The 25,827-nt window shown below is 71.2% G+C and overlaps 1 protein-coding gene across 2 annotated transcripts; it reads left to right on the top strand.

Moving 5' to 3' along the window:
- The first annotated feature begins 1,722 nt into the window (after positions 1–1,722).
- SPTBN2 (spectrin beta, non-erythrocytic 2) lies at positions 1,723–25,138 on the top strand. 2 transcript variants are annotated; one of them, XM_087735309.1, is made up of 36 exons: positions 1,723–1,805; positions 3,162–3,325; positions 6,999–7,150; positions 7,872–8,045; positions 8,507–8,598; positions 8,712–8,792; positions 9,095–9,210; positions 9,323–9,435; positions 10,073–10,260; positions 10,337–10,454; positions 10,527–10,685; positions 11,545–11,847; positions 11,950–12,103; positions 12,377–13,247; positions 13,331–13,468; positions 14,066–14,822; positions 14,922–15,124; positions 15,203–15,293; positions 15,478–15,624; positions 15,712–15,975; positions 16,484–16,708; positions 16,790–16,879; positions 16,987–17,241; positions 17,317–17,447; positions 18,242–18,446; positions 18,531–18,905; positions 19,651–19,895; positions 19,989–20,127; positions 21,005–21,089; positions 21,214–21,410; positions 21,512–21,663; positions 22,109–22,184; positions 22,295–22,506; positions 23,240–23,413; positions 23,491–23,533; positions 24,842–25,138. In XM_087735309.1, the coding sequence occupies exons 2-36, from the start codon at positions 3,169–3,171 to the stop codon at positions 25,067–25,069; spliced, it is 7,110 nt and encodes a 2,369-aa protein (XP_087591435.1). In that variant the 5' UTR covers positions 1,723–1,805; positions 3,162–3,168; the 3' UTR covers positions 25,070–25,138. The 2 variants fall into 2 exon arrangements, with proteins under 2 accessions (XP_087591435.1, XP_087591436.1); XM_087735310.1 differs by lacking the exon at positions 1,723–1,805 and having other exon boundaries at positions 3,132–3,325.
- Positions 25,139–25,827: the final 689 nt, after the last annotated feature.

The raw sequence follows: 25,827 nt of genomic DNA on the forward strand, positions 1-25,827 counted from the left end.
CTGGGACCAGTTTGGGGGACTAATTGTACCCCACCAAGGGACTGGGACCAGTTTGGGGGACCATTCTAATGCCACCAAGGGACTGGGACCAGTTTGGGGGACCATTCCAACCCCAGCCAACAGACTCGGACCAGTTTGGGGGACCATTCCATCCCCAACAAGGGACTGGGACCAGTTTGGGGGACCAGCCCAGCCCCGCTAAGGGACTAGAACCAGTTTGGGGGACAAACCCAGCCTTGCCAAGGGACTGGGACCAGTTTGGGGGACCACTGCATCCCCGCCAAGGGACTGGGACCAGTTTGAGGGACCAACCCAGCCCTTCCCCGGTGCCCCCATTCTGCCCTCCCCCCCCCAAAACCAGGCCGCCCCGGCTATATTTATCCACCCGCCCTACTTGCGGCGGGGGCCGGTGCTCCCGGGGGGCCCCCGGCCCCGATTCCCCCCCCCAAGGTCACCCCGGGGTGCGGGGAAGGAGGGCGGGGGGGGCCCCCCCAGACTCACCCGGAACGCCGCCCGCAGCCGGGCTCGGTGCAGGATCGGGCCGCAGCACGGGGCGGGGGCGCAGGGGACCCCCGGCAGCTCCAGCACCCCCGGGGCGGCTGCGGGAGGGGGGGTTTGGGGGGGGGCACAGTGAGGGCCCCCCCCAAGCGGGTGGGGGTCCGCGGCGGGGGCTCGGGGACGTCTCCTACCTCCGCGCAGCCCCTCGGCGCTGACATGGCGGCTGAGCTCCCCGGCGGCTGCCACTGCGGGGACAGGGGGGTGTCGGGGTCCCCTCAGCCCCCGCTGCGGGGACAGGGGGGTGTCGGGGTCCCCCCACCCCCCCAGGTACCGGTGACGGTGCAGCGGGGCCGGCCCGTGTCCCCCGCGTCCCCCTGCGCCGTCAGGGCCACCAGCAGGGTCCCCCGCCGGGGCTCCCCGCTGTCGGGGGGCTGCAGCCCCAGGAGGAGCCGCTCCAGCACCTGCGGGCACAGGGAGGGGTGGAGGGGACCCCCGGACCCCCCCATCTTCCCCAGGGACCCCCCCAAGCCCCCTCATCCTCCCTAGGGACCCCGGACCCCCCCAGAGACCCCCCAATCCTCTCTGGGGACCCCTGACCCCCCCGGAGAACCCCCCAATCCTTCCTAGGGACCCCTGAGCTCCCCAAGACCCCTCCCCACCCTCCTTACTGACCCCTGACCCCCCCCAGGGACCCCTCAAGACCCTCCCCATCCTCTCTGGGGAGCCCCGGCCCGCCCAGGGACCCCCAGGACCCCCCCATCCTCCCTAGGGACCCCTGGCCCCCCCAGGGACCCCCCCCCATCCTCTCTGGGGACCCCCTGACCCCCCAGGACCCCCCCCCATCCTCCCTAGGGACCCCCGACCCCCCAGGACCCCCCCATCCTCTCTGGGGACCCCCGGCCCCCCCGCACCTCCCGCACGGCCGCGTCCGCCATGTCGCCCCCCCCACACCCCCTTCCCGCCAGCGCCCCCTGGCGGCGCGGAGGAGAGGGGGCACCAGGGAACCCCCACCAGGGGAGGGGCAGGTCGCCATGGCAACGGGCGGGGGCAGCGCCCCTCCCCTGGGCGGGGCCAGCGGAACCGTCGCCATGGCAACCGGGCCGGGGGGGCGGTGCCGCCCGGGGGGTTGCCATGGCGACGGCGGCGGGGGGATGCGGGGCAGCCCCCTCCCCCCGGTGTTCCCCCCTCCGTGGCCCCGCCCCCCCGCTGGCCCCGCCCCCCACGCTGGCCCCGCCCCTCCCGGCCGCGCCGCCGCGGGTGTGATGAGCTGCCGCGGCCTCAGCCCGCTCCGCCACCGCAGCGCGCAGGTAGGACCGGGCCGGGGCGGCGGGGACAGAGACAGGCCGGGAGGGGGGGGGACACACCGGGAGGGACCCCCCCGGGCCCCCCCGAGCCCCGCATCCCCCCGCGCTCCGGCCCCGCATCCCCCCGAGCCCCGCATCCCCCTTCCCGGTCTCCCCGGCACTGCGGCAGCCGCTCCGCACCCCGCAGCACCGGGCAGGGCCCCCCCCCGCCTCCGTGACCCCACCCCCCGTGTCCGTGACCCCCCTCCGTGTCCGTGACCCCCTCCCCGTCCCCGTTTCCCCCCTCCCCGTGTCCCCCCCCGCCTCCGTGTCCCCCCCCCCCCCCCGCTTTGTCCCGCCGGCGCTGCGGGGCCTTGCTGGGACCCCCCCCCCCGGACACGCGTGTTCGTGTCCCGCATGCCCAGCCCCCCCCGAGGGACCCGGCGCGGGGGGGCGCGGGGGGCCCGGCCGCTGATCCCCGCACTAAGAGCATTAAGTGCCGGCCGGCGCGGGGGGGCGGGACACGCGCGGGGGGGGGGGGGGGGGCACCGGGATTGGGACCCCCCGGGGATGGGGACGGCCCCCCCCCCCGGGATGGGACCCTCCCAGCACGGGGGTGGGGACCCCCCCGGGGACGGGACACCCCCCCCCCCGGCACAGGGATGGGGACCGGAGGATGGGGGGGGGCCGGGGGGGGGGCAGGGGGCCCCAGAGGGGATTTGGGGGGTCTCGGGGGGTCTGGGTCCCCAGAGAGGCTTGGGGGGCTTGGGGGGTCGGGGGTCCCCAGAAAGGATTGGGGGGTCCTCGGGGGGGTCAGGGGTCCCTAGGAAGGATGGGGACATCCCTGGGGGGGTCGGGGTCCCCAGAGAGGCTTGGGGGGGCTTGGGGGGTCAGGGGTCCCTAGGAAGGATTGGGGGGTCTTGGGGGGGTCAGGGGTCCCTAGGAAGGATTGGGGGGGTCCTCGGGGGGTCAGGGGTCCCTAGGAAGGATGGGGACATCCCTGGGGGGGTCGGGGTCCCCAGAGAGGATTGGGGGGGTCCCTGGGGGGGTCAGGGGTCCCCAGAGAGGATGGGGGGTCCCTCGCGGTCTGGGGGGTCCCTCTTGGTTTGGGGGGGTCCGTCCTGGTTTGGGGGTCCCTCCTGGGTTGGGGGGTCCCTCACAGGCTGCACGTGCCCTTCACCGCCCCCCCTCAATGTCCCTGCACTGTCCCCCTCCACGTCCCCCCCTTGGGCTCCCCCCAGTGCCAGGACCCCCCCCCCCCCAAGGTGACAAGACCCCCCCAAGTGACAGGACCCCCCAAGTGACAAGACACCCCCCCAAGGTGACAGGACACCCCCCCCCAGGGTGACAGGACCCCCCCCAGGTGACAGGGCCCCCCAGGGCGGCCATGTTGTCCCCCCCGGCCTACGACAGCCTGGAGCTGCAGCGGCAGTACGGCGACGTCAACAACCGCTGGGACGGGGCCGAGGAGGAGGAGGAGGAGGGCGACCATGAAGGCAGCTCGGCCCGGCGCTTCGAGCGCTCCCGCATCAAGGCGCTGGCGGGTAGGGGGCACCCCAAAAAATGGGGGGGGGGGGGGAAGGGAGGGGACCCCAGGGTCTTAAAAACAGGGGGGAGCACCCAAAAACCAGGGGGAGCACCCCAAAAAATAGGGGGGAGCACCCTAAAATGGGGGGAGCACCCCAAAAACATGGGGAGCCCCCAAAAGCCAGGGGGGAGCACCCCAAAATATAGGGGGAGCACCCAAAAAATAGGGGGGAGCACCCAAAAACAAGGGGAGCACCCTAAAAACTGGGGGAGCACCCCAAAATACAGGGGGAGCGCCCCCAAAACTGGGGGAGCACCCAAAAAACAGGGGGAGTGCCCAAAAAAAGGAGGGGAGCACCCCAAAAAACGGGGGGGTACCACAAAAACATGAGGGAGCACCCCAAAATGGGGGGAGCACCCTAAAAACAGGGGGAGCAACCTAAAAATATGGGGAGCACCCAAAAAATGGGGGGAGCACCCAAAAAAACATGGGGGAGCACCCAAAATGTGGGGAGCACCCCAAAACGGGGGGGGAAACTAAAACAGGAGGGGGCATCCCAAAAGGGGGGACCCCGAAAGATGGGGGGACCCCAAAACCATGGGGGGCATCGCAAAACGTGAGGGGGGCACCCTAAAACGGGGGGGGCACCTAAAAAGCAGGGGGGGGGGGCAGGAGGATGGAGGGGGGGGCCCTGGGGACCCCCCCCCCCCGCACCCCCCGACCCCCCCCGGGGTGCGCACACGCGTGGAGGCAGGTGCACACGCAGGCACACGCCTGTGAACACGCGAGCAGACAGGTGCGTGCACGCCACGCACACGCAGCTGAACACACGTGCACGCAGCTGCATGCACGCCACGCACGCACGCCTGAACACACGTGCACACGCAGCTACACGCGTGTGCGCACGCATACGCATGGATGCACTCAGATGGGCACACACGCACCTGCAGCTACACGCACACGTGCACGCACACGCGTGGACGTGCGCACACGTGCACGCAGGCACCGGCAGCTACACATGCACATGCACACACACGCGTGGACGTGCGCACACACACCTGCAGTCACACACGCACATGCACGCGCACGCAGGGACGTGCACACACGTGCACGCAGGCACCTGCAGCCACACACACGTGCACACACACGCATGGACATGCAAACACGCACCTGCAGCTACATGCACACGTGCACACGCACGCGTGGACGTGCACACACGTGCACGCAGGCACCTGCAGCCGCACGCACACACACGTGCCGCCACTGGCGCGCACGCGTGCACACGTAGACACACGCGTGTGCACAGGCACCCGCAGCCGCCCGTGCACGCGCACACGCCGACGCCCGCACGCCTGCACACGCGTGCCCGCGCGCACGCCCAGCCGCCCGACCCGTTTTGCCGTCGCTCCCGGGGCCGCCCCCGCCCGCGCAGCCCCGCCACGGCGCCCAGCCCCCCCCGGCCCCCCCGGGCCCCCCCCCCCCCGCGCCCCCCGCCATGGCCCGCCGCCCCCCGCGCCCCCCGCAGCCCCCCGCTTCGGCCCCGCCGCCGGCCCCGGCGTCCTGGAGGGACGCTTCCAGCAGCTCCAAGGTGAGAGGGGGGACGGGGACCCCCGCTCCGTGCCGGGACCCCCCGTCCCTGCGGGAGCCCCCCGAGTCCCCCCCAGTCCCCCTGGGTCCCCCCCGTCCCCACAGGCCCCCTCTGTGCCCCCCCAATCCCTCTGTGCCCCCCCCCCCCCAAATCCCTCTGTGCCCCCCCAAATCCTCTGTGCCCCCCCCCCCCAAATCCCTCTGTGCCCCCCCCAAATCCTCTGTGCCCCCCCAATCCCTCTGTGCCCCCCCCCAAATCCCTCTGTGCCCCCCCCAAATCCTCTGTGCCCCCCCCCCAAATCCCTCTGTGCCCCCCCCAAATCCTCTGTGCCCCCCCAATCCCTCTGTGCCCCCCCAGGTCCCTCTGTGCCCCCCGAACTTCCTCTCCCCCCCCCCCGGTCCCTATAGGTGACCCCTGGTAGGTCACCTCTATAGGTGCCGCCAGCTCCTATAGGGCTCCCCAGAGCCTGGGGGTCACCCCCAGCTCCTCCCAGTCCCCGGCGGTGCCCCCCCGGACCCTATAGGCACCCCCCGCCCGTCCCTGTAGTCTCCCCTGGCCCTATAGATCCTGCCTGGCTCCCCCCAGTCCCTATGGGGAACCCCACAGGTGCCTCCAGGGTCCTCTCTGGACCTATGGGTCCCTCTGGACCATATAGACACCCCCCGGGCCCTGTAGAACCCCCCCAGCCCTATAGACACCCCCTCGGGCCCTACAGACGTGTCCCAGGCCCTACAGACCCCCCCCCAGGCCCTATAGACCACCCCCGGGTCCTATAGACCCTGCCCCCCAGGCCTTATAGACCCCACTGGACCGTATAGATTTTTTCCAAGGCCCTATAGGTGTCCCTTGAGGCCCTATAGGTGCCCCATCAGGCCACGCAGGTGCCCCCCCACCCCACAGGTCCCTCTGGGTCCCCCCCAGACCCTGCAGCTGCCCCCCCAGTTCTGCCCCCCCGACCCTATAGATTCCCCCCCCCCCGACCCTATAGATCCCTCCAGGTTCCCACGAACCTCCCTGAAACCACCGCACCCGCACCCCGAAACCGGCACACCCAAATGCCGCGGGGCGACGCCCGACACCCCCGGACGCCGGGGTCCCCCCGGGGCGGGGAGGGGGCCTGGGTGCGGACGCCGGGGTCCCCTCCTCACCTTTGGGTGCAGCTCCACGCTTGCACACGCGTGTGCGCCGTCATCCCGCGTGGCCGGCCGCTCGCGTGACCGGGTGGCGTGTTTGCCCGGGCCAGGCCTCGCACGCCTGACGGCACATGCGTGTTCGCCCACCCTGCCGCGCGCTGGCTGGCGGCGCACACGCGTGTGCGTGGCGGTGGGTCCCTCTCCGCGGCGCACACGCGTGTGCCTCCACCCCCAGCACCTCCTGGCTTTTCCAGCCCGGGGTGGTCCCAGGGCACGGGGCTCTGCAGCTCCCCCGGCCCCCCGAGACCCCCTGCGGCCCCCCAAAACCCCCCAATCCCCCCAGCAGCCCCCCAAAACCCCCCCAATCCCCCCAGCAGCCCCTCAAAACCCCTCAATCCTCCCCACAGCCCCCTGTGCCCCCCCAATCCCCCCCACAGCCCCCGGCATCCCCCCAAAACCCCCCAGTCCCCCCCATACCCTCCCCAGAACCCCCCAATCTCCCCCACAGCCCCCTGCGTCCCCCCAAAACCCCCCAGTCCCCCCCATAGCCTCCCCAGAACCCCCCCAATCCCCCCTGCAGGCCCCCCAAAACCCCCCAATCCCCCCCCAGCCCCCTGTGGCCCCCCACAATCCGGCCCCAAATCCTCTTACCGCTAATCCAGGGGCCGGCGCCGGGCACGGCTGGCGCGGGGAGCCAAGCACCCCCCCAGACACCCCCCCCCCTCCATCAGGGGGGCCCGGATGCCTGGGTCCCTTGAGTTGGGGGGCAGAGGAAAGGGGGGGACCCCCAGGACCCCCCCCCTCAGCTGTGGGGTGCGTTACCTGGCTCGCTGGTCCCACCGGTGCTGCCCCAAAACGGGGGGGGTCTCACGGTGCTGCCCTGGCTTGGGAGTCCTGGCCCCCCATCTCCGGCTGGGGTGGGGGTCTCCGGCCGGGGGTGGGGGTCTCTGACCTCCCCCCCCCCCCAGACGAACGCGAGGCGGTGCAGAAGAAGACCTTCACCAAGTGGGTGAACTCCCACCTGGCGCGGGGGACCTGCCGGCTGGGGGACCTGTACAGCGACCTGCGGGACGGCCGCATGCTGCTGCGCCTGCTGGAGGTGCTCTCGGGGGAGCAGCTGGTGAGCGGGGACCCCCACCCTGCGACGGGCACCCCCCCATGGGCACCCCCAGGGACCCCCTTCCCTGGCTCTCCGGTGTCTGGCTGTCCCTTTCTTGGGAGCCCAGCGCTGGGGTGACCCTCCCTGGGACCCCCACACCTGGGACCCCTTCCCTGGGACCCCCACACCTGGGACCCCCGTCCCTGGGACCCCAACACCCAGGACCCCTTCCCCAGGACCCCCAGGCACCCCCTTCCCTGGGACCCCCACACCCAGGACCTCCATCCCTGGGACCCCCAGGCACCCCCTTCCCCGGGACCCCAACACCCAGGACCCCTTCCCCAGGACCCCCAGGCACCCCTTTCTCCAGCACCCCCTTTTCCCAGGTCTCTGGCATCTGAGCACCCCTTCCCTGGGACCCCAGCACCCTGGGTGACCCTCCCCGGGACCCCCAGCCCCCAGGACCCCTTCCCAGGGACCCCCACACCCAGGACCCCTTCCCCGGGACCCCAGCACCCCAGGTGACCCTCCCCGGGACCCCCAGCCCCCAGGACCCCTTCCCTGGGACCCCCAGGCACCCCCTTCCCTGGGCCCCCCAGCCCCCAGGACCCCCGTCCCTAGGGCCCCCAGGCACCCCCTTCCCTGGGACCCCCACACCCAGGACCTCCTCCCTGGGCCCCCCAGCCCCCGGGCCCCCCTCCCCGTGCTCCAGGGGGCCTGATCCTGCCCCTGCCCCCTCCAGCCCAAGCCCACCAAGGGCCGGATGCGGATCCACTGCCTGGAGAACGTGGACAAGGCGCTGCAGTTCCTCAAGGAGCAGCGGGTGCACCTGGAGAACGTGGGCTCCCACGACATCGTGGACGGCAACCACCGCCTCACCCTCGGCCTCGTCTGGACCATCATCCTCCGCTTCCAGGTACCGCCGCCTCTGCCGCGGGGGTCCCTGCACCCACCCTGGGGGTCCCTGCATCTGCCACAGGGGTCTTGCACCCACCGCGGGGGTCCTGCACCCATCATGGGGGGCCCTGAACCTCCTGTGGGGTTCCTGCACCCACCATGGGGGTCCCTGAACCCACTGCGGGGGTCCCTGCATGTGTCACAGGTGTCTTGCACCCACTGCGGGGTCCCTGCACCCACCGTGGGGGTCTTGCACCAATTGTGGGGGTCCCTGCATCTACTGCAGGGGTCCCTGCATCTGCCACGGGGGTCCTGCACCCACTGTGGGGGTCCCTGCACCCACTACGGGCTCTCTGCACCCGCTGTGGGTCTGCACCCCCACCCTGGAGCCCCCTGCCCGACCCGGGACCCCCCCCCATACCCGTCCCCAGCCGTGGGGTGGTCCGGGGGCCCCCACTCACCCCGCGCTGCTCCCCCCAGATCCAGGACATCAGCGTGGAGACGGAGGACAACAAGGAGAAGAAGTCGGCCAAGGACGCGCTGCTGCTTTGGTGCCAGATGAAGACGGCGGGGTGAGCGTGGAGCAGGGGGTCCCGGGGGGTCCCAGGGGGTCCCAGGGGGGTCCTGGGGGGCCCTGGGGGGTCCTGGGGGTCCCAGGCTGAGCCCTGACTCCAGCGCCTGGCAGGTACCCGAACGTGAACGTGCACAACTTCACCACGAGCTGGCGGGACGGGCTGGCCTTCAACGCCATCATCCACAAGCACAGGTGGGGCACGGCAGCGAGGGCGTGGGGCAGGGGCCGTGGGGCGCACGGTGACGTCCGCGTGGGGCAGGGGCCGTGGGGCAGAGGGCGGGGGCCGTGGGGCGCACGGTGACGTCCGCGTGGGGCAGGGGCCGTGAGGCGCACGGTGACGTCTGCATGGGATGCGGGATGCGGGCCGTGGGATGCGGGATGCGGGCCGTGGGGCGCAGCACGTGGGGTGCGGGATGGGGATGTGGGGCGCGGGGCAGGCCGTGGGGCAGGCTGTGGGGCAGGCGCCGTGGGGCTAAAGCTCTCCCACTGCCCAGGCCGGACCTGGTGGACATGGACGCGCTGCGGCGCTGCAACGCGCACTACAACCTGCAAAGCGCCTTCAACCTGGCCGAGCGCGAGCTCGGCCTCACCAAGCTGCTGGACCCCGAGGGTGAGGAGGAGCCGGGGGGGCCGGGGGGCTCGGGGGGGCGTGGGGGGCGCGGGGGGGCGCGGGGGGCCGCGGGGGCCGGCTGCGCTCACCCCTGCCGCTCCGCTCCCCGCAGACGTCAACGTGGACCAGCCGGACGAGAAGTCCATCATCACCTACGTGGCCACTTTCTACCACTACTTCTCCAAGATGAAGGCGCTGGCGGTGGAGGGGAAGCGCATCGGGAAGGTGACGGGGCGGAGGGGGCGGACGGACAGACGGACGGACAGACGGAGGGCTGGAGGGAGGGAGAGATGGGCAGAGAGGTGAACGGGGGGCAGATGAATGGAGGAAGAAGGTGAATGAGGGCCTAAAGGGATGGACAGACGGATGGAGAGAGGGGGGAGATGGACAGCTAGGTGGAGGGGAGGACAAAGGGATGGACGGACAGACAGATGGATAGGAAGAGAGAGAGAGAGGAGACGGACAGACAGCCAAATGGGTGCCCAAACGGATGGACAGACAGACGGGGAAAGGGGGGAGATGGACAGCTAGGTGGAGGGGATGGACAGACAGACAGATGGAGAGAGGAGATGGACGGATAGGTACACGAGAGCCCAAATGGATGGACAGATGGACGGCTGGCTAGAGGGAGGGAGAGAAGAGACGGACAGACAGCCGAGTGGGTGCCCAAATGGACGGACAGACAGCCGGCCGGCGGGAGGGCAGGAGGGAGGAGGCGGACGCCGGACGGAGGGCTGGACAGACGGCCGGGCAGTGGCCCGGCAGGGATCCGGCAGGACGGAGCGCGGGCAGGTGGCGGGCAGATGGCTGGCGGGATGAGCCGGGCGGGGGCCGGCAGCCGGACAGACGGACGGTGGCACAGGTGCTGGACGCGGCGCGGGAGGCGGAGGAGCTGGTGGGGAAGTACGAGGAGCTGGCGGGCGAGCTGCTGGGCTGGATCGAGCAGACCATCCTCACCCTCAACGACCGGCAGCTGGCCAACGCGCTGCCCGGCGTGCAGAACCAGCTCCAGGCCTTCAACACCTACCGCACCGTCGAGAAGCCCCCCAAGTGAGCCCCCGCGCCGGCCCCCCGCGCCCCGGCAGGGCTGGGGGTCCCGGGGGGCTCAGCGGCGCCTCTCCCCCAGGTTCATGGAGAAGGGGAACCTGGAGGTGCTGCTCTTCACTGTCCAGAGCCGGATGCGGGCCAACAACCAGAAGGTCTACGTGCCGCGGGAGGGGAAGCTCATCTCCGACATCAACAAGGTGGGACGGGGACGGGGATGGTGGCGGTGGCGGTGCGGTGCCGGGGGGGCTGACGGGGAGTCGTCTCGGCAGGCCTGGGAGCGGCTGGAGAAGGCGGAACACGAGCGGGAGCTGGCGCTGCGCACCGAGCTCATCCGGCAGGAGAAGCTGGAGCAGCTGGCGGCGCGGTTCGACCGTAAGGCGGCCATGAGGGAGACCTGGCTGAGCGAGAACCAGCGCCTCGTCTCCCAGGTGCCGGCCGGCGGGGGGACCAGGCCGATGGGGGTCCCGCTCCCCTCCGCCACCCCCAATGACCCTGGGGACCCACGTGGTGGGGGTCCCGCTCCCCACCGACCCTGGGGACCCACGGTGTTTGGGGGTCCCACTCCCCGCCGCCACCGACCCTGGGGACCCACGGTGTTTGGGGGTCCCACTCCCCGCCGCCACCGACCCTGGGGACCCACGGTGTTTGGGGGTCCCACTCCCCACCGCCACCGACCCTGGGGACCCACGGTGTTTGGGGGTCCCACTCCCTACCACCACCGACCCTGGGGACCCACGGTGTTTGGGGGTCCCACTCCCCGCTGCCACCGACCCTGGGGACCCACGGTGTTTGGAGGTCCCACTCCCCACCACCACCGACCCTGGGGACCCACGGTGTTTGGGGGTCCCACTCCCCGCTGCCACCGACCCTGGGGACCCACGGTGTTTGGGGGTCCCACTCCCTACCACCACCGACCCTGGGGACCCACAGTGTTTGGGGGTCCCACTCCCCGCTGCCACTGACCCTGGGGACCCACGGTGTTTGGGGGTCCCACTCCCCGCTCCCCACTGACCCTGGGGACCCACGGTGTTTGGGGGTCCCACTCCCCACCACCACCGACCCTGGGGACCCACGGTGTTTGGGGGTCCCACTCCCCGCTCCCCACTGACCCTGGGGACCCACGGTGTTTGGAGGTCCCACTCCCCACCACCACCGACCCTGGGGACCCACGGTGTTTGGGGGTCCCGCTCCCCACGACCCCCCTCACCGACCCCAGGGTGACAGAGGGTCCCCGGGGACGCAGGGGCCGGCCCCTGCCCCGTCCTTACGTCTGGCCATCCCCCCCAGGACAACTTTGGGACGGACATGTCGGCGGTGGAGGCGGCGGTGCGGAAACATGAGGCCATCGAGACGGACATCGTGGCCTACAGCGAGCGGGTGCAGGCGGTGAGCGCGGTGGCGGCGGAGCTGGAGGCCGAGCGTTATCACGACATCCGCCGCGTCCTGACACGCCGCGACAACGTGGTTCGGCTCTGGGATTTCCTCCGGCAGCTGGTGGCCGCCCGCCGCGAGCGGCTGCTGCTGCACCTGGAGCTGCAGAAGATGCTGCAGGACCTGGCGCATCTCATGGACTGGATGGAGGAGATGAAGGTACCGGCGTGGCGGTGGGATCGGCGGGGACGCGGCGGCATCGGCGGGGACGCGGCGGCCGGGTCCTGACGCCGCCGGTTCCCCCCGCTCGGGGTCCGGCAGGGCCGGCTGCAGTCGCAGGATTTGGGGAAGCACCTGCACGGGGTGGACGACCTGCTGCAGATCCACGCGCTGGTGGAGGCCGACATCGCGGCGCAGGCAGAGCGGGTGCGGGCCATCAGCGCCGCGGCGCAGCGATTCGCCGTGCCCGGTGAGGGTGAGTGCGGCCAGGGTGCCCCGCGGCCCCCAAGACCCCCAAATCCCCGGGATGGCTGGTGACTCCGGACCCCTAAACCCTGGGGTGGTCCCAGACCCCCAGACCCCAGGACAGCCCCCGACCTTGGCCCCCAGCCCCCCAGGGCGGCCGGTGCCCCCTGGACCCCCAAACCCCAGGATGGGCCCTGACCCCCAACCCTGGGCTGGCCCCCAGCCCCCCGGGGTAGCCGGTGCACCCCGAGCCCCCTCAGGGACCTGTCGGGGGTCCCCGCAGGCTACCAGCCCTGCGAGCCGGCGGCGGTGCGCGAGCGCGTGGCCACGCTGGAGCTGCGGTACCGGGAGCTGGTGGAGCTGGCGGGACAGCGCCGGGCTCGGCTGGAAGAGTCGCGGCGGCTCTGGAAATTCTTCTGGGACACCGGGGAGGAAGAAGCCTGGATGCGGGAGCAGGAACGGCTCCTCTCCTCCGAGGACGTCGGCCGGGATCTGACCAGCTCCCTGCGCCTGCTGAGCCAGCACGACGCCTTCCGCGGGGAGCTGAGCGGGCGCGCGGGGCCGCTGGAGCAGGCGCTGGCCCGGGGCCGGGGGCTGGCGGCCGAGGGCCGGCTGGGGGCGGCCGAGGTGGCCGAGCGGGTACGGGAGATGGAAGGACGTTGGCGGGCGCTGGCCGAGCTGGCGGCCGAGCGCGAGCGACGCCTGCGGGAAGCCGCCGGCTTCTTCCAGTTCCAGGCGGAGGCGGCGGACACGGAGGCCTGGCTGGAGGACGCCCTGCGCCTGGCGTCCAGCCCCGAGCTGGGCCACGACGAATATTCCACCCGCAGCCTGGCCCGGCAGCACCGGGAGGTGCAGGAAGAGGTGCGGAGCCACCGCCCCGCCATCGACGCCCTGCACGAGCAGGCTTGCGCTCTGCCTCCCGCTTTCGCCGACGTTCCCGACGTGGCCGGTCGGCTGCCGGCGCTGGAGCAGCGTTACCAGGAGCTGGCGGCGCGAGCCGAGCGGCGGCGGCAGGATCTGCAGGACGCTCTCAGCCTCTACACCATGCGCAGTGAGGCGGACGCCTGCGGGCTGTGGGTGGGCGAGAAGGAGCAGTGGCTGCACGCCATGCACGTCCCCGACAAGCTGGAGGACCTGGAGGTGGTGCAGCAGCGGTGAGCGCCGGCACCGGACCCCCTGCGGCGCGGCACAGCTCCCCGGCGGGCGCTGAGCCCCCGTCCCCGCTCCCTGCCCGCAGCTTCGAGACACTGGAGCCGGAGATGAACAACCTGGCGTCCCGCGTGGCCGCCGTCAACCGCATCGCCGACCAGCTGCTGGCTACCGACCAGCGCAACCAGGAGAGCATCCGCGCCACCCGCGAGCAGCTCAACGCCAGGTGGGCAGCGGGCGCTGCGGGCAGGGCGCTGCGGGCGGGCAGGGGGCTCCAGGCAGGGCAGCTCCAGGCAGGGATGGGTGCTCCAGGCAGGGGTTCTCCAGGCAGGCAGGGATGCTCCAGGCAGGGATGGGTGCTCCAGGCAGGGATGGGTGCTCCAGGCAGGCAGGGCAGCTCCAGGCAGGGATGGGTGCTCCAGGCAGGGATGGGTGCTCCAGGCAGGCAGGGGTTCTCCAGGCAGGCAGGGATGCTCCAGGCAGGGATGGGTGCTCCAGGCAGGGATGGGTGCTCCAGGCAGGCAGGGGTTCTCCAGGCAGGCAGGGATGCTCCAGGCAGGGATGGGTGCTCCAGGCAGGGATGGGTGCTCCAGGCAGGCAGGGGTTCTCCAGGCAGGCAGGGATGCTCCAGGCAGGGATGCTCCAGGCAGGGATGGGTGCTCCAGGCAGGGGTTCTCCAGGCAGGGATGGGTGCTCCAGGCAGGGATGGGTGCTCCAGGCAGGGATGCTCCAGGCAGGACGGCCAGGCAGCTGCAGGCAGGGCGGGCGGCTCCGTGCGCGGTGCCGGCTGACGCGTTTCCCCCCCGACCCCGCTGCGGCGCAGGTGGGAGCGGTTCCGCGCGCTGGCCGACCAGAAGAAGGAGGCGCTGACGTCGGCCCTGAACATCCAGAACTACCACCTGGAGTGCAACGAGACCACGTCCTGGATGCGGGAGAAGACGAAGGTGATCGAGTCGACGCAGGGCTTGGGCAACGACCTGGCCGGCGTCATGGCCCTGCAGCGCAAGCTCTCGGGCATGGAGCGCGACCTGGAAGCCATCCAGGGCAAGGTGCGGGATTTACGAGCCGAGGCGGAGAAGTTGGCGGCCGAACACCCGGAACAGGCGCCCGCCATCCTGGCCAGGCTGTCGGCCATCGAGGCGGTGTGGGACGAGCTGTGCCGCAGCCTGCGGCGACGCGAGGAGTCGTTGGGGGAGGCCAGCAAGCTGCAGGGCTTCCTGCGGGACCTGGCCGCCTTCCAGGCCTGGCTATCCCGCACCCAGACGGCCGTGGCCTCCGAGGACGTGCCGGCCACCCTGGTCGAGGCCGAACGGTTGCTGAGTCAGCACGAGAGCATCCGTAAGGAAATCGCCCACTACGGCGACGACTACCGCAGCACGCGAGCCGTGGGCCGGGAGGTGACGCAGGGACAGACGGACGCGCAGCATGTCTTTCTGCACCAGCGCCTGGAGGCTCTGGACACGGGCTGGGAAGAGCTGGGGAGGATGTGGGAGAACCGCCACCACCTCCTCTCCCAAGCCTTCGCCTTCCAACTCTTCCTCCGTGACTCCAAGCAGGTCGAGGGTGTTCTCAGCACCCAGGTGAGCGGCTGGGGAGGTGAAGCCGGCAGCGCCGGCGGTGGGGGGAACCCCTGGGTGCCGGAGGGGCGGCGGTGACGCCTGCTCCATCACTCTGCACAGGAATACGCCCTGTCGCACACGGAGATGCCCAGCACGCTGCCGGGAGCTGAGGCCTCCGTCAAGAAGCACGAGGATTTCATGGCCACCATGGAAGCCAACGGGGAACGCGTCCAGGGGCTGGTGGCCACCGGCCGTAAGCTGGTAGCCGAGGGCAGCCTCCATGCTGACAAGGTGCAGGAGACGGTAGATTCGGTGGAGAGCAGGTGAGGGGACCCCAATCCGCGGCCCAGCCCCGGCGCTGGGGTCCCTGGCCCAGCCCTCACCCCCCGCCCTCGCCGCAGGCACCGGAGGAACCGGGACATGGCCCAGGAGCTACTGGGGCGGCTGCGGGACAACTGGGAGCTGCAGCGGTTCCTGCAGGATGGGCAGGAGGTGAGTGTGGGATGATGGGATGGGATGGGATGGGATGGGATGGGATGGGATGGGAGGGGAGGGGAGGGGAGGGGAGGGGAGGGGATGGGGTGGGATGGGGAGGGGATGGGATGGGATGGGATGGGATGGGATGGGGTGGAGCCAGCACAGTGTGACGGCCCCGTCCCTGCTCTCCCCCTGGCAGCTCACGCTCTGGATCAACGAGAAGATGCTGACGGCCCAGGACGTCTCCTACGAGGAGGCCCGCAACCTGCACACCAAGTGGCAGAAGCACCAGGCCTTCGCGGCCGAGCTGGCCGCCAACAAGGGCTGGCTGGAGAAGATGGAGAAGGTGGGGCTGGGGCGGGGCCGGGGCGGGGCCGGGGCACCAGGACCCCCCTCCCAGCACGGCCCCCGTTGATGCCCGCGTCCCCGGCAGGAGGGCCAGCAGCTGGCATCGGCGAAGCCGGAGCTGGGGACGGTGGTGACAGAGAAGCTGGCGGCGCTGCGGGGGCTGTGGGACGAGCTGGAGTCGACCACGCGGACGAAGGCGCGGCGCCTGTTCGACGCCAACCGCGCCGAGCTGTGCGCCCAGTCCTGCGCGGCGCTGCGGGGCTGGCTGGCCAGCGTGCACGCCCAGCTGCGCTCCGACGACTACGGCAAGGACCTGACCAGCGTCAACATCCTGCTCAAGAAGCAGCAGGTCCGGCCCGGCGCGGGGACGGGGTCTGCGGGGTGCAGGGGATGGGAGTGCAGGGGGATGAGGTGCACAGGGATGGGGTGCAGGAGGTGGGGTGCAGGGGGACAGGGGGTGCACGGGGATGGGGTGCAGGGAACAGGGGTGCACAGGGATGCGATGAACAGGAGTGGGGTGCAGGAGATGGGGTGCACAGGGACGGGGGCACAGGGAAGGGGTGCAGGGGACAGCAGGGTGCATGGGGACGGGGATGCATGGGGATGGGATGCAAGAGATGGGATGCAGGGAACAGGGGTGCACAGGGATGGGATGAGCAGGGGTGGGGTGCAGGAGATGGGGTGCACAGGGACAGGGGTGCACAGAGAAGGGGTGCAGGGGACAGGGATGAATGGGGACAGGGTGCAGGAGATGGGGTGCAGGGGATAGGGGTGCACAGGGAAGGGCGCCTGGCACCGCGGGGTGCCCAGGACAGTGCCCGGCACAGGGTCACTCACCCGCCCCGCGCCCCGGGCAGATGCTGGAGAAGCAGACGGCGGTGCGGGAGAAGGAGGTGGAGGCGATCCGGGCGCAGGCGCAGGCCCTCAGCCGGGAGGACGCCAGCGCGGCCGAGGTGCAGGGGCAGGTCCGCGCCGTGGAGGAGCAATTCCTGGGGCTGCGGGAGCCGCTGCGGGAGCGCTGCCGAAAGCTCCTGGCCTCCAAGGAGGAGCACCAGTTCAACCGCGACCTGGAGGACGAGATCGTGAGTGGGCACCTGGCCTCGGGAGGGGACCCCAGGGACCCCGGGGACCCCTGGCATCCCTGACCCCCCGTCTCCCACCAGCTGTGGGTGAAGGAGCGCAGACCCTTGGCTGTGTCCACCGACCACGGCAAGGACCTGCCCTCCGTCCAGCTCCTGATAAAGAAGAACCAGGTGGGTTCAGGGGGGGTCCGGCAGCCGCCGCAGCCCCCTGCGGGGGGGTCCCGCCATCCCCGGGGGACGTCCCCGCTCACCCCGTGCCTTCCCCTCCGCCACCCCAGACGCTGCAGAAGGAGCTGCAGGGCCACGAGCGGCGGGTGGAGGAGCTGCTGGGGCGGCGCGGGGGGCTGTCGGGCCCGGCCGAGCGGGTGCGGGAGCTGCGGGAAGCCTGGCAGGAGCTGCGGCTGCAGGCGGAGCTGCGGCACCGACGCCTGGAGCGGGCTCACGCTGCCCAGCAGTTCTACTGCGACGCTGCCGAGGCCGAGGCTTGGATGGGCGAGCAGGAGCTGCACATGATGTCGCAGGAGAAGGCCAAGGTGCGGCCCCGGGGGCGGTGTTTCCCCCCCCCAGCCCCGCGTCTCCCCGTCACTGAGCCACTGTGACCCCCCCAGGACGAGCTGAGCGCCCAGGCCATGGTCAGCAAGCACCTGGTGCTGGAGCAGGCGCTGCGGGATTATGCCCACACCGTGCACCAGCTCTCGGTGCAGAGCCGTGACATGGTGGCCAGCGGGCACCCCGAGAGGTGGGTGACGTCCCTGGGTCCGCCGGCATTGTTCCACAGGGGACAGGCATCCCCTGACACCCCCTGTCCCTGCTGGCATCGTCCCTCGGGGACCCTGTGTCCCCCTGCCACCCCCAGCCCCACGTCCATCGTCTCTCGGGGACCCTGTGTCCCCCCTGCCACCCCCATCCCCGCTGGCATCATCCCTTGGGGACCCTGTGTCCCCCCTGCCACCTCCCATCCCCACATCCATCGTCCCTCGGGGACCCTGTGTCCCCCTGCCACCCCCAGCCCCACATCCATTGTCCCTCGGGGACCCTATGTCCCCCTGTCACCCCCAGCCCCACATCCATCGTCCCTCGGGGACCCTATGTCCCCCCTGTCACCCCCAGCCCCACGTCCATCGTCCCTCGGGGACCCTATGTGCCCCCTGTCACCCCCAGCCCCACGTCCACCGTCCCTCGGGGACCCTGTGTCCCCCTGCCCCCCCCAGCCCCACATCCATCGTCCCTCGGGGACCCTATGTCCCCCCTGTCACCCCCAGCCCCACATCCATCGTCCCTCGGGGACCCTATGTCCCCCTGTCACCCCCAGCCCCACATCCATCGTCCCTCGGGGACCCTATGTCCCCCCTGTCACCCCCAGCCCCACGTCCATCGTCCCTCGGGGACCCTGTGTCCCCCCTGTCACCCCCATCCCCACATCCATTGTCCCCCGAGGCCCTTGTGTCCCCCCGCCACCTCGCACCCCTGCACACATCGTTCCCCGGGAGCGGGTGCCCGGTGCCGCCGGAGCTGACAGCGCCGTGCCCGCAGCGAGCGGCTGACGCTGCGCCAGGGCCAGGTGGACAAGCTCTACGCCAGCCTGAAGGACCTGGCGGAGGAGCGCCGGGCCACGCTGCAGGAACACCAGCGGCTCTGCCAGCTCAAACGCGACGTGGACGACTTGGAGCAGTGGATCTCGGAGCGGGAGGTGGTGGCCGCTTCCCACGAGCTGGGCCAGGACTACGAGCACGTCACGGTGCGGGGACGGGGCGGGAGGGCGCCGGGGCGTCCCCGTGTCCCCTCCCTGCCGTCCCCGACACGGCTCGTCCCCTCCCCGCAGATGCTGCGGGATAAGTTCAGGGAGTTCTCGCGGGACACGAGCAGCATCGGGCAGGAGCGGGTGGACGGCGTCAACGGGCTGGCGGACACGCTGATCGCGGCGGGGCACTCGGAGAACGCCACGGTGGCCGAGTGGAAGGACGGGCTGAACGAGGCCTGGGCCGACCTGCTGGAGCTGATCGACACGCGGTCGCAGATGCTGGCGGCCTCCTACGAGCTGCACCGGTTCTACCACGATGCCCGCGAGACCCTGGCCCAGGTGCAGCACAAGCAGAAGCAGCTGCCGGACGAGGTGGGCCGCGACCTGAACACGGCCGAGGCCATGCAGCGCATGCACACCACCTACGAGCACGACATCCAGGCCCTGAGCGCCCAGGTGAGCCGTGCGGCGCGGGGGACGGCGTGGCAGGGGGCGGGGCGGCGGCGTGGCGCGGCACGGGACGGCACAGCACGGCGTGGCATGCTGTGAAACGGCACAGTGCAGCATGATGCAGCATGACACAGTGCGGCACGACACGATGCAGCCCTGTATGGCACAGCACGGTGCAGCCTGGCACGGTGCAGCCCTGCATGGCACAGCACAGTGCAGTATGGCACAGCACGGTGCAGCCTGGCATGGCACAGCCCTGCGTGGCACAGCACGGTGCAGCCTGGCACGGTGCAGCCCTGCATGGCACAGCGCGGCACAGGACGGCACAGCCTGGCACGGTGCATCCCTGCATGGCACCGCATGGTGCAGCCCTGTGTGGCACAGCATGGTGAAGCCCAGTACAGTGCAGCCGTGCATGGCATGGCACGTTGCAGCCCGGCACGGCACAGCCCTGCGTGGCACAGCACAGTGCAGCCCGGCACGGCGCAGCCCTGCATAGCACGGCAGCGTGGTATGGTGCGGTACAGCATGGCGTGGTGCGGCACAGCACGCTGCAGCCCGGCACGGCGCAGCGCGGCACAGCACCGTGTGGCACAGCGTGGCATGTGGTGCGGCTCAGTACGGCACACTGCAGCCCGGCACGGCGCAGCCTGGCGCTGTATGGTACAGCATGGCGCAGTACCGTAGAGCACGACGCATCGCAGTACGGCGCGGCAGGGCGCGGCACAGCCTCACCTCCATGCGCCCGCAGGTGCGCCAGGTGCAGGAGGACGCGGCGCGGCTGGAGAAGGCGTACGCCGGGGAGAAGGCGGCCGACATCCGCCGGCACGAGCAGGCGGTGAGCGAGGCCTGGGCCGAGCTGCGCAGCAGCAGCCAGGGCCGACGCCGGCTGCTCCTCGACACCGTCGACAAGTTCCGCTTCCTGCGGGCGGTGCGGGACCTGCTGCTCTGGATGGACGGCGTCCGCCTGCAGATCGAGGGCCAGGAGCGCCCGCGGTGAGGGGGGGACCCGCCGCCGGGACCGGGGGCGCGTGCCGGGATGGCGACAGCACCGCGGGGACACTGACCGTGCCCCCGTCCCCGGCGCAGGGACGTGTCCTCGGCCGACCTGGTGATCAAGAACCACCAGAGCATCAAGGCGGAGGTGGAGGCGCGGGCCGACAGCTTCGACGCCTGCGTGGCCATGGGCACCGCGCTGCTCGACAAGGGCCACTACGCCGCCGACAAGGTGGGGCCCTCCCGTCCCCGCGTCCCCGTCCCCGTGTCCTCATCCCATCTCCACGTCCCTGTTCTCATCCCCACGTCCCCATCCGCATGTCCCCATCCCCGTGTTCCCCTCCCCATCTCCTTGTCCTTATCCCTGTACCCCTGTCCCCATCCCCGTGTCCCCATCCCCGTGTCCCCATCCCCATCTCTCTGTCCCTGTACCCCTGTCCCCATCCCCATGTCCCCATCCCCATCCCCCTGTCGCCATCCCTGTGTCCCCATCCCCATATCTGTGATTCCCATGTCCCCATCCCCATGTCCCCAGCCCCATCTCTCTGTCCCCATCCCGGTCTCCCTGTCCCCATCCCCATGTCCCCATCCCCATCTCTCTGTCCCCATCCCCGTCTCCCTGTCCCCATCCCCATCTCCTTGTCCTTATCCCTGTACCTCTGTCCCCATCCCCGTGTCCCCATCCCCATCTCTCTGTCCCTGTACCCCTGTCCCCATCCCCGTGTCCCCATCCCCATCCCCCTGTCCCCATCCCCGTGTCCCCATCCCCATATCTCTGATGCCCGTGTCCCCATCCCCATGTCCCCATCTCCCTGTCCCCATCCCCGTGTCCCCAACCCCATCCCCGTGTCCCCATCCCCATCTCTCTGTCCCCATCCCCGTCTCCCTGTCCCCATCCCCGTGTTCCCATCCCCATCTCCTTGTCCTTATCCCTGTACCCCTGTCCCCATCCCCATGTCCCCATCGCCCTGTCCCCATCCTCATCTCTCTGTCCCCATCCCTGTGTCCCCACCCCCATATCTCCGATCCCTGTGTCCCCATCTCCCCGTCCCCGTCCCCGCGTCCCCCGCCCCGCGCTGTGCTGCGCACTCAGCCCCCGCCATCCCCAGATCTCGGAGAAGCTCTCCCAGCTGCAGGAACGCCGCCGGGACATCGGGGACCGCTGGAAGGAGAAGATGGACTGGCTGCAGATCGGTGAGCGCGGGGTCGGGGGGACCCCTGGGGGGGCCGAGGGGGAAGGGGGCCCGCCCGGATGCCCGTCCCCACGCCGTGTCCCCCCGTCCCCACGCCGTGTCCCCACGTCCCCGTCTCCCCGCAGTGCTGGAGGTGCTGATGTTCGGGCGGGACGCCAGCATGGCGGAGGCCTGGCTCTCCAGCCAGGAGCCCCTGGTGCGCTCGGCGGAGCTGGGGGGCAGCGTGGCCGAGGTGGAGAACCTCATCAAGCGCCATCAGGGCTTCCAGAAAGCGGCCGCCGCCTGGGAGGAGCGCTTCGCCGCCCTGGAACGCCTCACCACGGTCAGGGGGGGACGCGGGGCGGGGGCACCCCGCCGCCGGCTGAGCCCCGGCGCGCTCGGTGCGGGCGCTGACCCCCTCCGTGTCCGTCTCCCCCCCCCCAGCTGGAGGAGAAGGAGCGGCGGCGGCGTGAGGAGGAGGAGGCGAGGAAGAGGCGGCCGCCCACGCCCCCCCCGGCGCAGCCTGAGGCTGGGGGGGTCCCTCCATCGGTGCCCCCCGACACCCAGAACGGCGTGGGGACCGGGGAGCCGCAGCGGTGAGGGACGGGGCACGGGAGGGGGGGACGCGGAGGTCTGGGGGGGACATTCAGGTCGGGGGGGCGTGGAGAGGGTCTGGGGGGGATGCGGGGGGAACATTGAGGTCTGGGGGGGCTTGGGAGGGTGGGGGCCATGGGGGGGATATGGGGGACATGGGGGGACGTGGGGTCCTGGTGGGACACCCTGGGGATACTGGGGACCGGGGACTGGGGGGTGCCGGGGAGGGACTCGGGGGACGTGGGAAACGGGGGGTCGTGGGGGGCTATGGGGGGGCAGTGGGGACTTGGAGGGAAAGGGGGGCACAGGAGACAGCGCAAGTCCCGAGGGGACAGAGGGGACATCGGGGCCCTGGGGAAAGAGGGGACACGGTGGGGGGGACACAGGGAGGGTCCCGGGGTGACAGGGGGGTCTCCGTCCCCTCGCCCACCCCCGTGCCCCCCCCAGGGCCCCGGCCCTGCAGAGCCGCCAGCCGGAGGCACCGGCCGTCAATGGGATCTGCCCCGACAGCGCCACGGCCCAGGTAACCCCCCCCCCCCCGAAATGCCGGGACCCCCCTGCCGGGACGGGGACCCCCGGCCGCCTCTGTGTGCCCCCCCGTGGGAGGACCCACGCCCCCCTCTCCCCCCGCAGGTGCCGGCGGGGCCGGGGCTGACCAACGGGGCGCGGGAGCGGGGTCCCAGCCCGGGGGGGTCCCCACGGGGGCGCCCGGGGGGGGTCCCGGCCCCCGACGCCGCCCCGGCGGCCACGCTGCCGCCCCGCGCCCCCCCGGCCCCCGAGAGCCTGGAGGGCGGCCTCTGCCGCAAGCACGAGATGGAGGCCCAGGGCAAGAAGGCCCCCAACAGGTGAGGCCACGCCCCCTTCGGACACGCCCTCACAGGCCACACCCTCCTCGGGCACACCCACGCAGGCCACACCCCCTGCGCACCACACCCCGGTCGCACACGTCCCATCTGCCACCGCCCTGACCCCGCCCACAGGGACACACCCTCCAGAAGCCACACCCCCATGGCCACGCCCTCCCGTTGGCCACGCCCTTTCCTTCAGGCCCCCTCCCTTACATGGGCAAGGCCAGTGCCCCACCCAGTGCCCCCTCCCCAGCGCCCAGTGCCCCCTCCCACACCCAGTGCCCCCTCCCCAGCACCCTGTTCCCCCTCCAGCGCCCAGTGCCCCCTCCCCAGCGCCCAGTGCCCCCTCCCCAGCGCCCAGTGCCTCCTCCAGCACCCAGTGCACCCTCCCACACCCAGTGCCCTCTCCCAGCACCCAGTGCCCCCTCCCCAGCGCCCAGTGCCCCCTCCAGCACCCAGTGCACCCTCCCACACCCAGTGCCCTCTCCCAGCACCCAGTGCCCCCTCCCCAGCACCCTGTTCCCCCTCCAGCACCCAGTGCCCCCTCCCCAGCGCCCAGTGCCCCCTCCCACACCCAGTGCTCCCTCCATCACCCAGTGCCCCCTCCCCAGCACCCTGTTCCCCCTCCAGCGCCCAGTGCCCCCTCCCCAGCGCCCAGTGCCCCCTCCAGCGCCCCGTGCCCCCTCCCCAGCGCCCAGTGCCCCCCCCTCACGCCGTGCCCCCCCCCCAGGTCATGGCAGAGCGTGTACTGCGTCCTGCGGGGGGGCAACCTCAGCTTCTACAAGGACGCCAAGAGCGCGGGGGCCGGGGCGGCCTACCATGGCGAGCCCCCCGCCAGCCTGCGCGGCGCCCGCTGCCACCCCGCCCTCCACTACAAGAAGCGCAAGCATGTCTTCAAGCTGGGGTAGGGACGCGGCGGGGGGACGCGGCGGGGGGACGCGGCGGGGGGACGCGGGGGCTGAGGGCTGTCCCCCTCCCCAGGCTGAGCGACGGCAAGGAGTATCTGTTCCAGGCCAAGGACGAGGTGAGACCCTGCGCGGGGCAGGGGGGGACACGCGCGGACACGCGTGTGCGGCCGTGTGAGCGCCGTTGCATGTGCAGACATGGGTGTGCGGCCGTGTAGACACCAGTGCACGTGCAGACACGCGTGTGCGGCCGTGTGAGCGCCATTGCACGTGCAGACATGCGTGTGCACCTGGGGAAACACTACTGCATGCGCAGACACGTGTGTGCAGCTGTGTAGACACCACTGCACATGCAGACACACGTGTGCAGCTGTGCAAGCACCAGTGCATGTGCTGACACAGGTGTGCAGCTGTATAAACACCATGGCATGTGCAGACACGCATGTGCAGCCGTGTAAGCACCAGGGCACATGCAGACACATGTGTGCAGCTGGGCAAACACCCCCTTACATGTGCAGCCACGCGTGTAACAGCCGTGCAAACAGCCCCTTGCATGTGCAGCCCCACCGGTGCCCGTGTGGCCATGCAAGCGTGCCTTTGCATGCCCTCACGTGCCCTCGCACGCCCTCACAGGCCCTCTCGCATCCTTGCACACCCTCTCACACGCACTCACACCCTCAGAAACCTTTGCACACCCTCAGACACCCTCGCACACCCTCACACACCCTCACACACCCTCGCACACTCGCTGACGCCCTCGTACGCCCGCTGACACCCTCGCGTGCCCGCTCATGCCCTCGCATGCCCACTCACACCCACTGACGCCCTTGCACGCCATTGCACACCCTTGCACGCCTTCTCACACCCACTCATGCCCTCACACACCCTTGCAAACCCTCACATGCCCTCGTACGCCCGCTCACGCCCTTGCACGCTCGCTGACGCCCTCGCACACCTGCTCACTCCCTTGCACAACTGCTGGTGCCCTCGCACGCCCGCTCATGCCCTCGCACACTCGCTGACACCCTTGCACACCCGCTGATGCCCTCGCACGCCCGCTCACACCCTCGCACACCCACTCACGCCCTCGCACACTTGCTGACACCCTTGCACACCCGCTGATGCCCTCGCATGCCCGCTCATGCCCTTGCACGCCCACTCACGCCCTCGCACGCCTGCTCACGCCCTCGCACGCCCACTCACACCCTCGCACACTCGCTGACACCCTTGCACACCCGCTGATGCCCTCGCACGCCCGCTCACGCCCTTGCACGCCCACTCACGCCCTCGCACACTCACTGACACCCTTGCACACCCGCTGATACCCTCACACACCTGCTCACGCCCTCGCATGCCCACTCACGCCCTCGCACACCCGCTCACGCCCTCGCCCGCCCGCTGACGCCCGCTGACGCCCGTCCCCGCAGGCGGAGATGAGCACCTGGCTGCGGGTGATCCAGGCGGCGGCCGCCCTGGTGCCGGCGGGGCCGCGGGAGGGGCCCGGGGGGGCCCCGGCGGGCGGGAAGGGGGTGACGCGGGCCATGAGCATGCCCCCCGTGCCGCCGCCCGCCGAGGGCCCCGCCGCCCCCCGCGCCCGCGAGGGGAAGGAGAAGGAGCGGGAGAAACGCTTCAGCTTCTTCAAGAAGAACAAGTAGAGCCGGGGGGGAGCCCGGGAGCCGGGGGGGGCCCCGGCGGAGGCGATGGAGGGACGCGGCAGGGGGCAGCACGGGGGGGGCGGCGCGGGGGTCCTGGTCCCCCCCACGCCGTCGTGCCTTCCCGCCCCGGGGTCCCCGTGTCCCCCCGCGTCCCGGTGATGTCCCCACGCAGCCCCGACCCCCAATAAAGCGACTGTAGAGATCGGGTGGGCCCTGACTGCGCCGGCGGGGCGGGAATGGGGTGGGATGGGGATGGGAATGGGGATAGGATGGGGATGGGAGGGATGGGATGGGATGGGATGGGATGGGATGGGATGGGATGGGATGAGGGTGAGGATGAGGATGAGGCTGGGATGGGATGGGGATGGGAGTGGGAATGGGGATAGGATTGGGATGGGGATGAGTGAGGATGAGAATGAGGATGAGGATGAGGATGGGAGTGGGAATGGGGATAGGATTGGGATGGGGATGAGATGGAGATGGGACACGGATGGGGATGGGGATGAGAATGGGGATAGAATTGGGATGGGATGGGGATGGCATTGGGATGGGGATGGCATTAGGATGGGGATGGGAATGGGGATGGGAATGGGGATAGGATTGGGATGCAGATGGAGATAGGGATAGGATTGGGATGGGATGTGGATGGGGATAGGGGTGGGAATGGGGATAGGATTGGGATGGGGACAGGGGACTGAGAAAGGGGTGGGATGGGGATAGGATTGGCATGAGGATGGGATGAGGATGGGATGGGACAT

The sequence above is a fragment of the Nipponia nippon genome, unplaced genomic scaffold (assembly GCF_047370975.1).
Source record: "Nipponia nippon isolate SJK-2023a ecotype South Korea unplaced genomic scaffold, ASM4737097v1 scaffold_55, whole genome shotgun sequence".
NCBI classification, from domain to species: Eukaryota; Metazoa; Chordata; class Aves; order Pelecaniformes; family Threskiornithidae; genus Nipponia; species Nipponia nippon.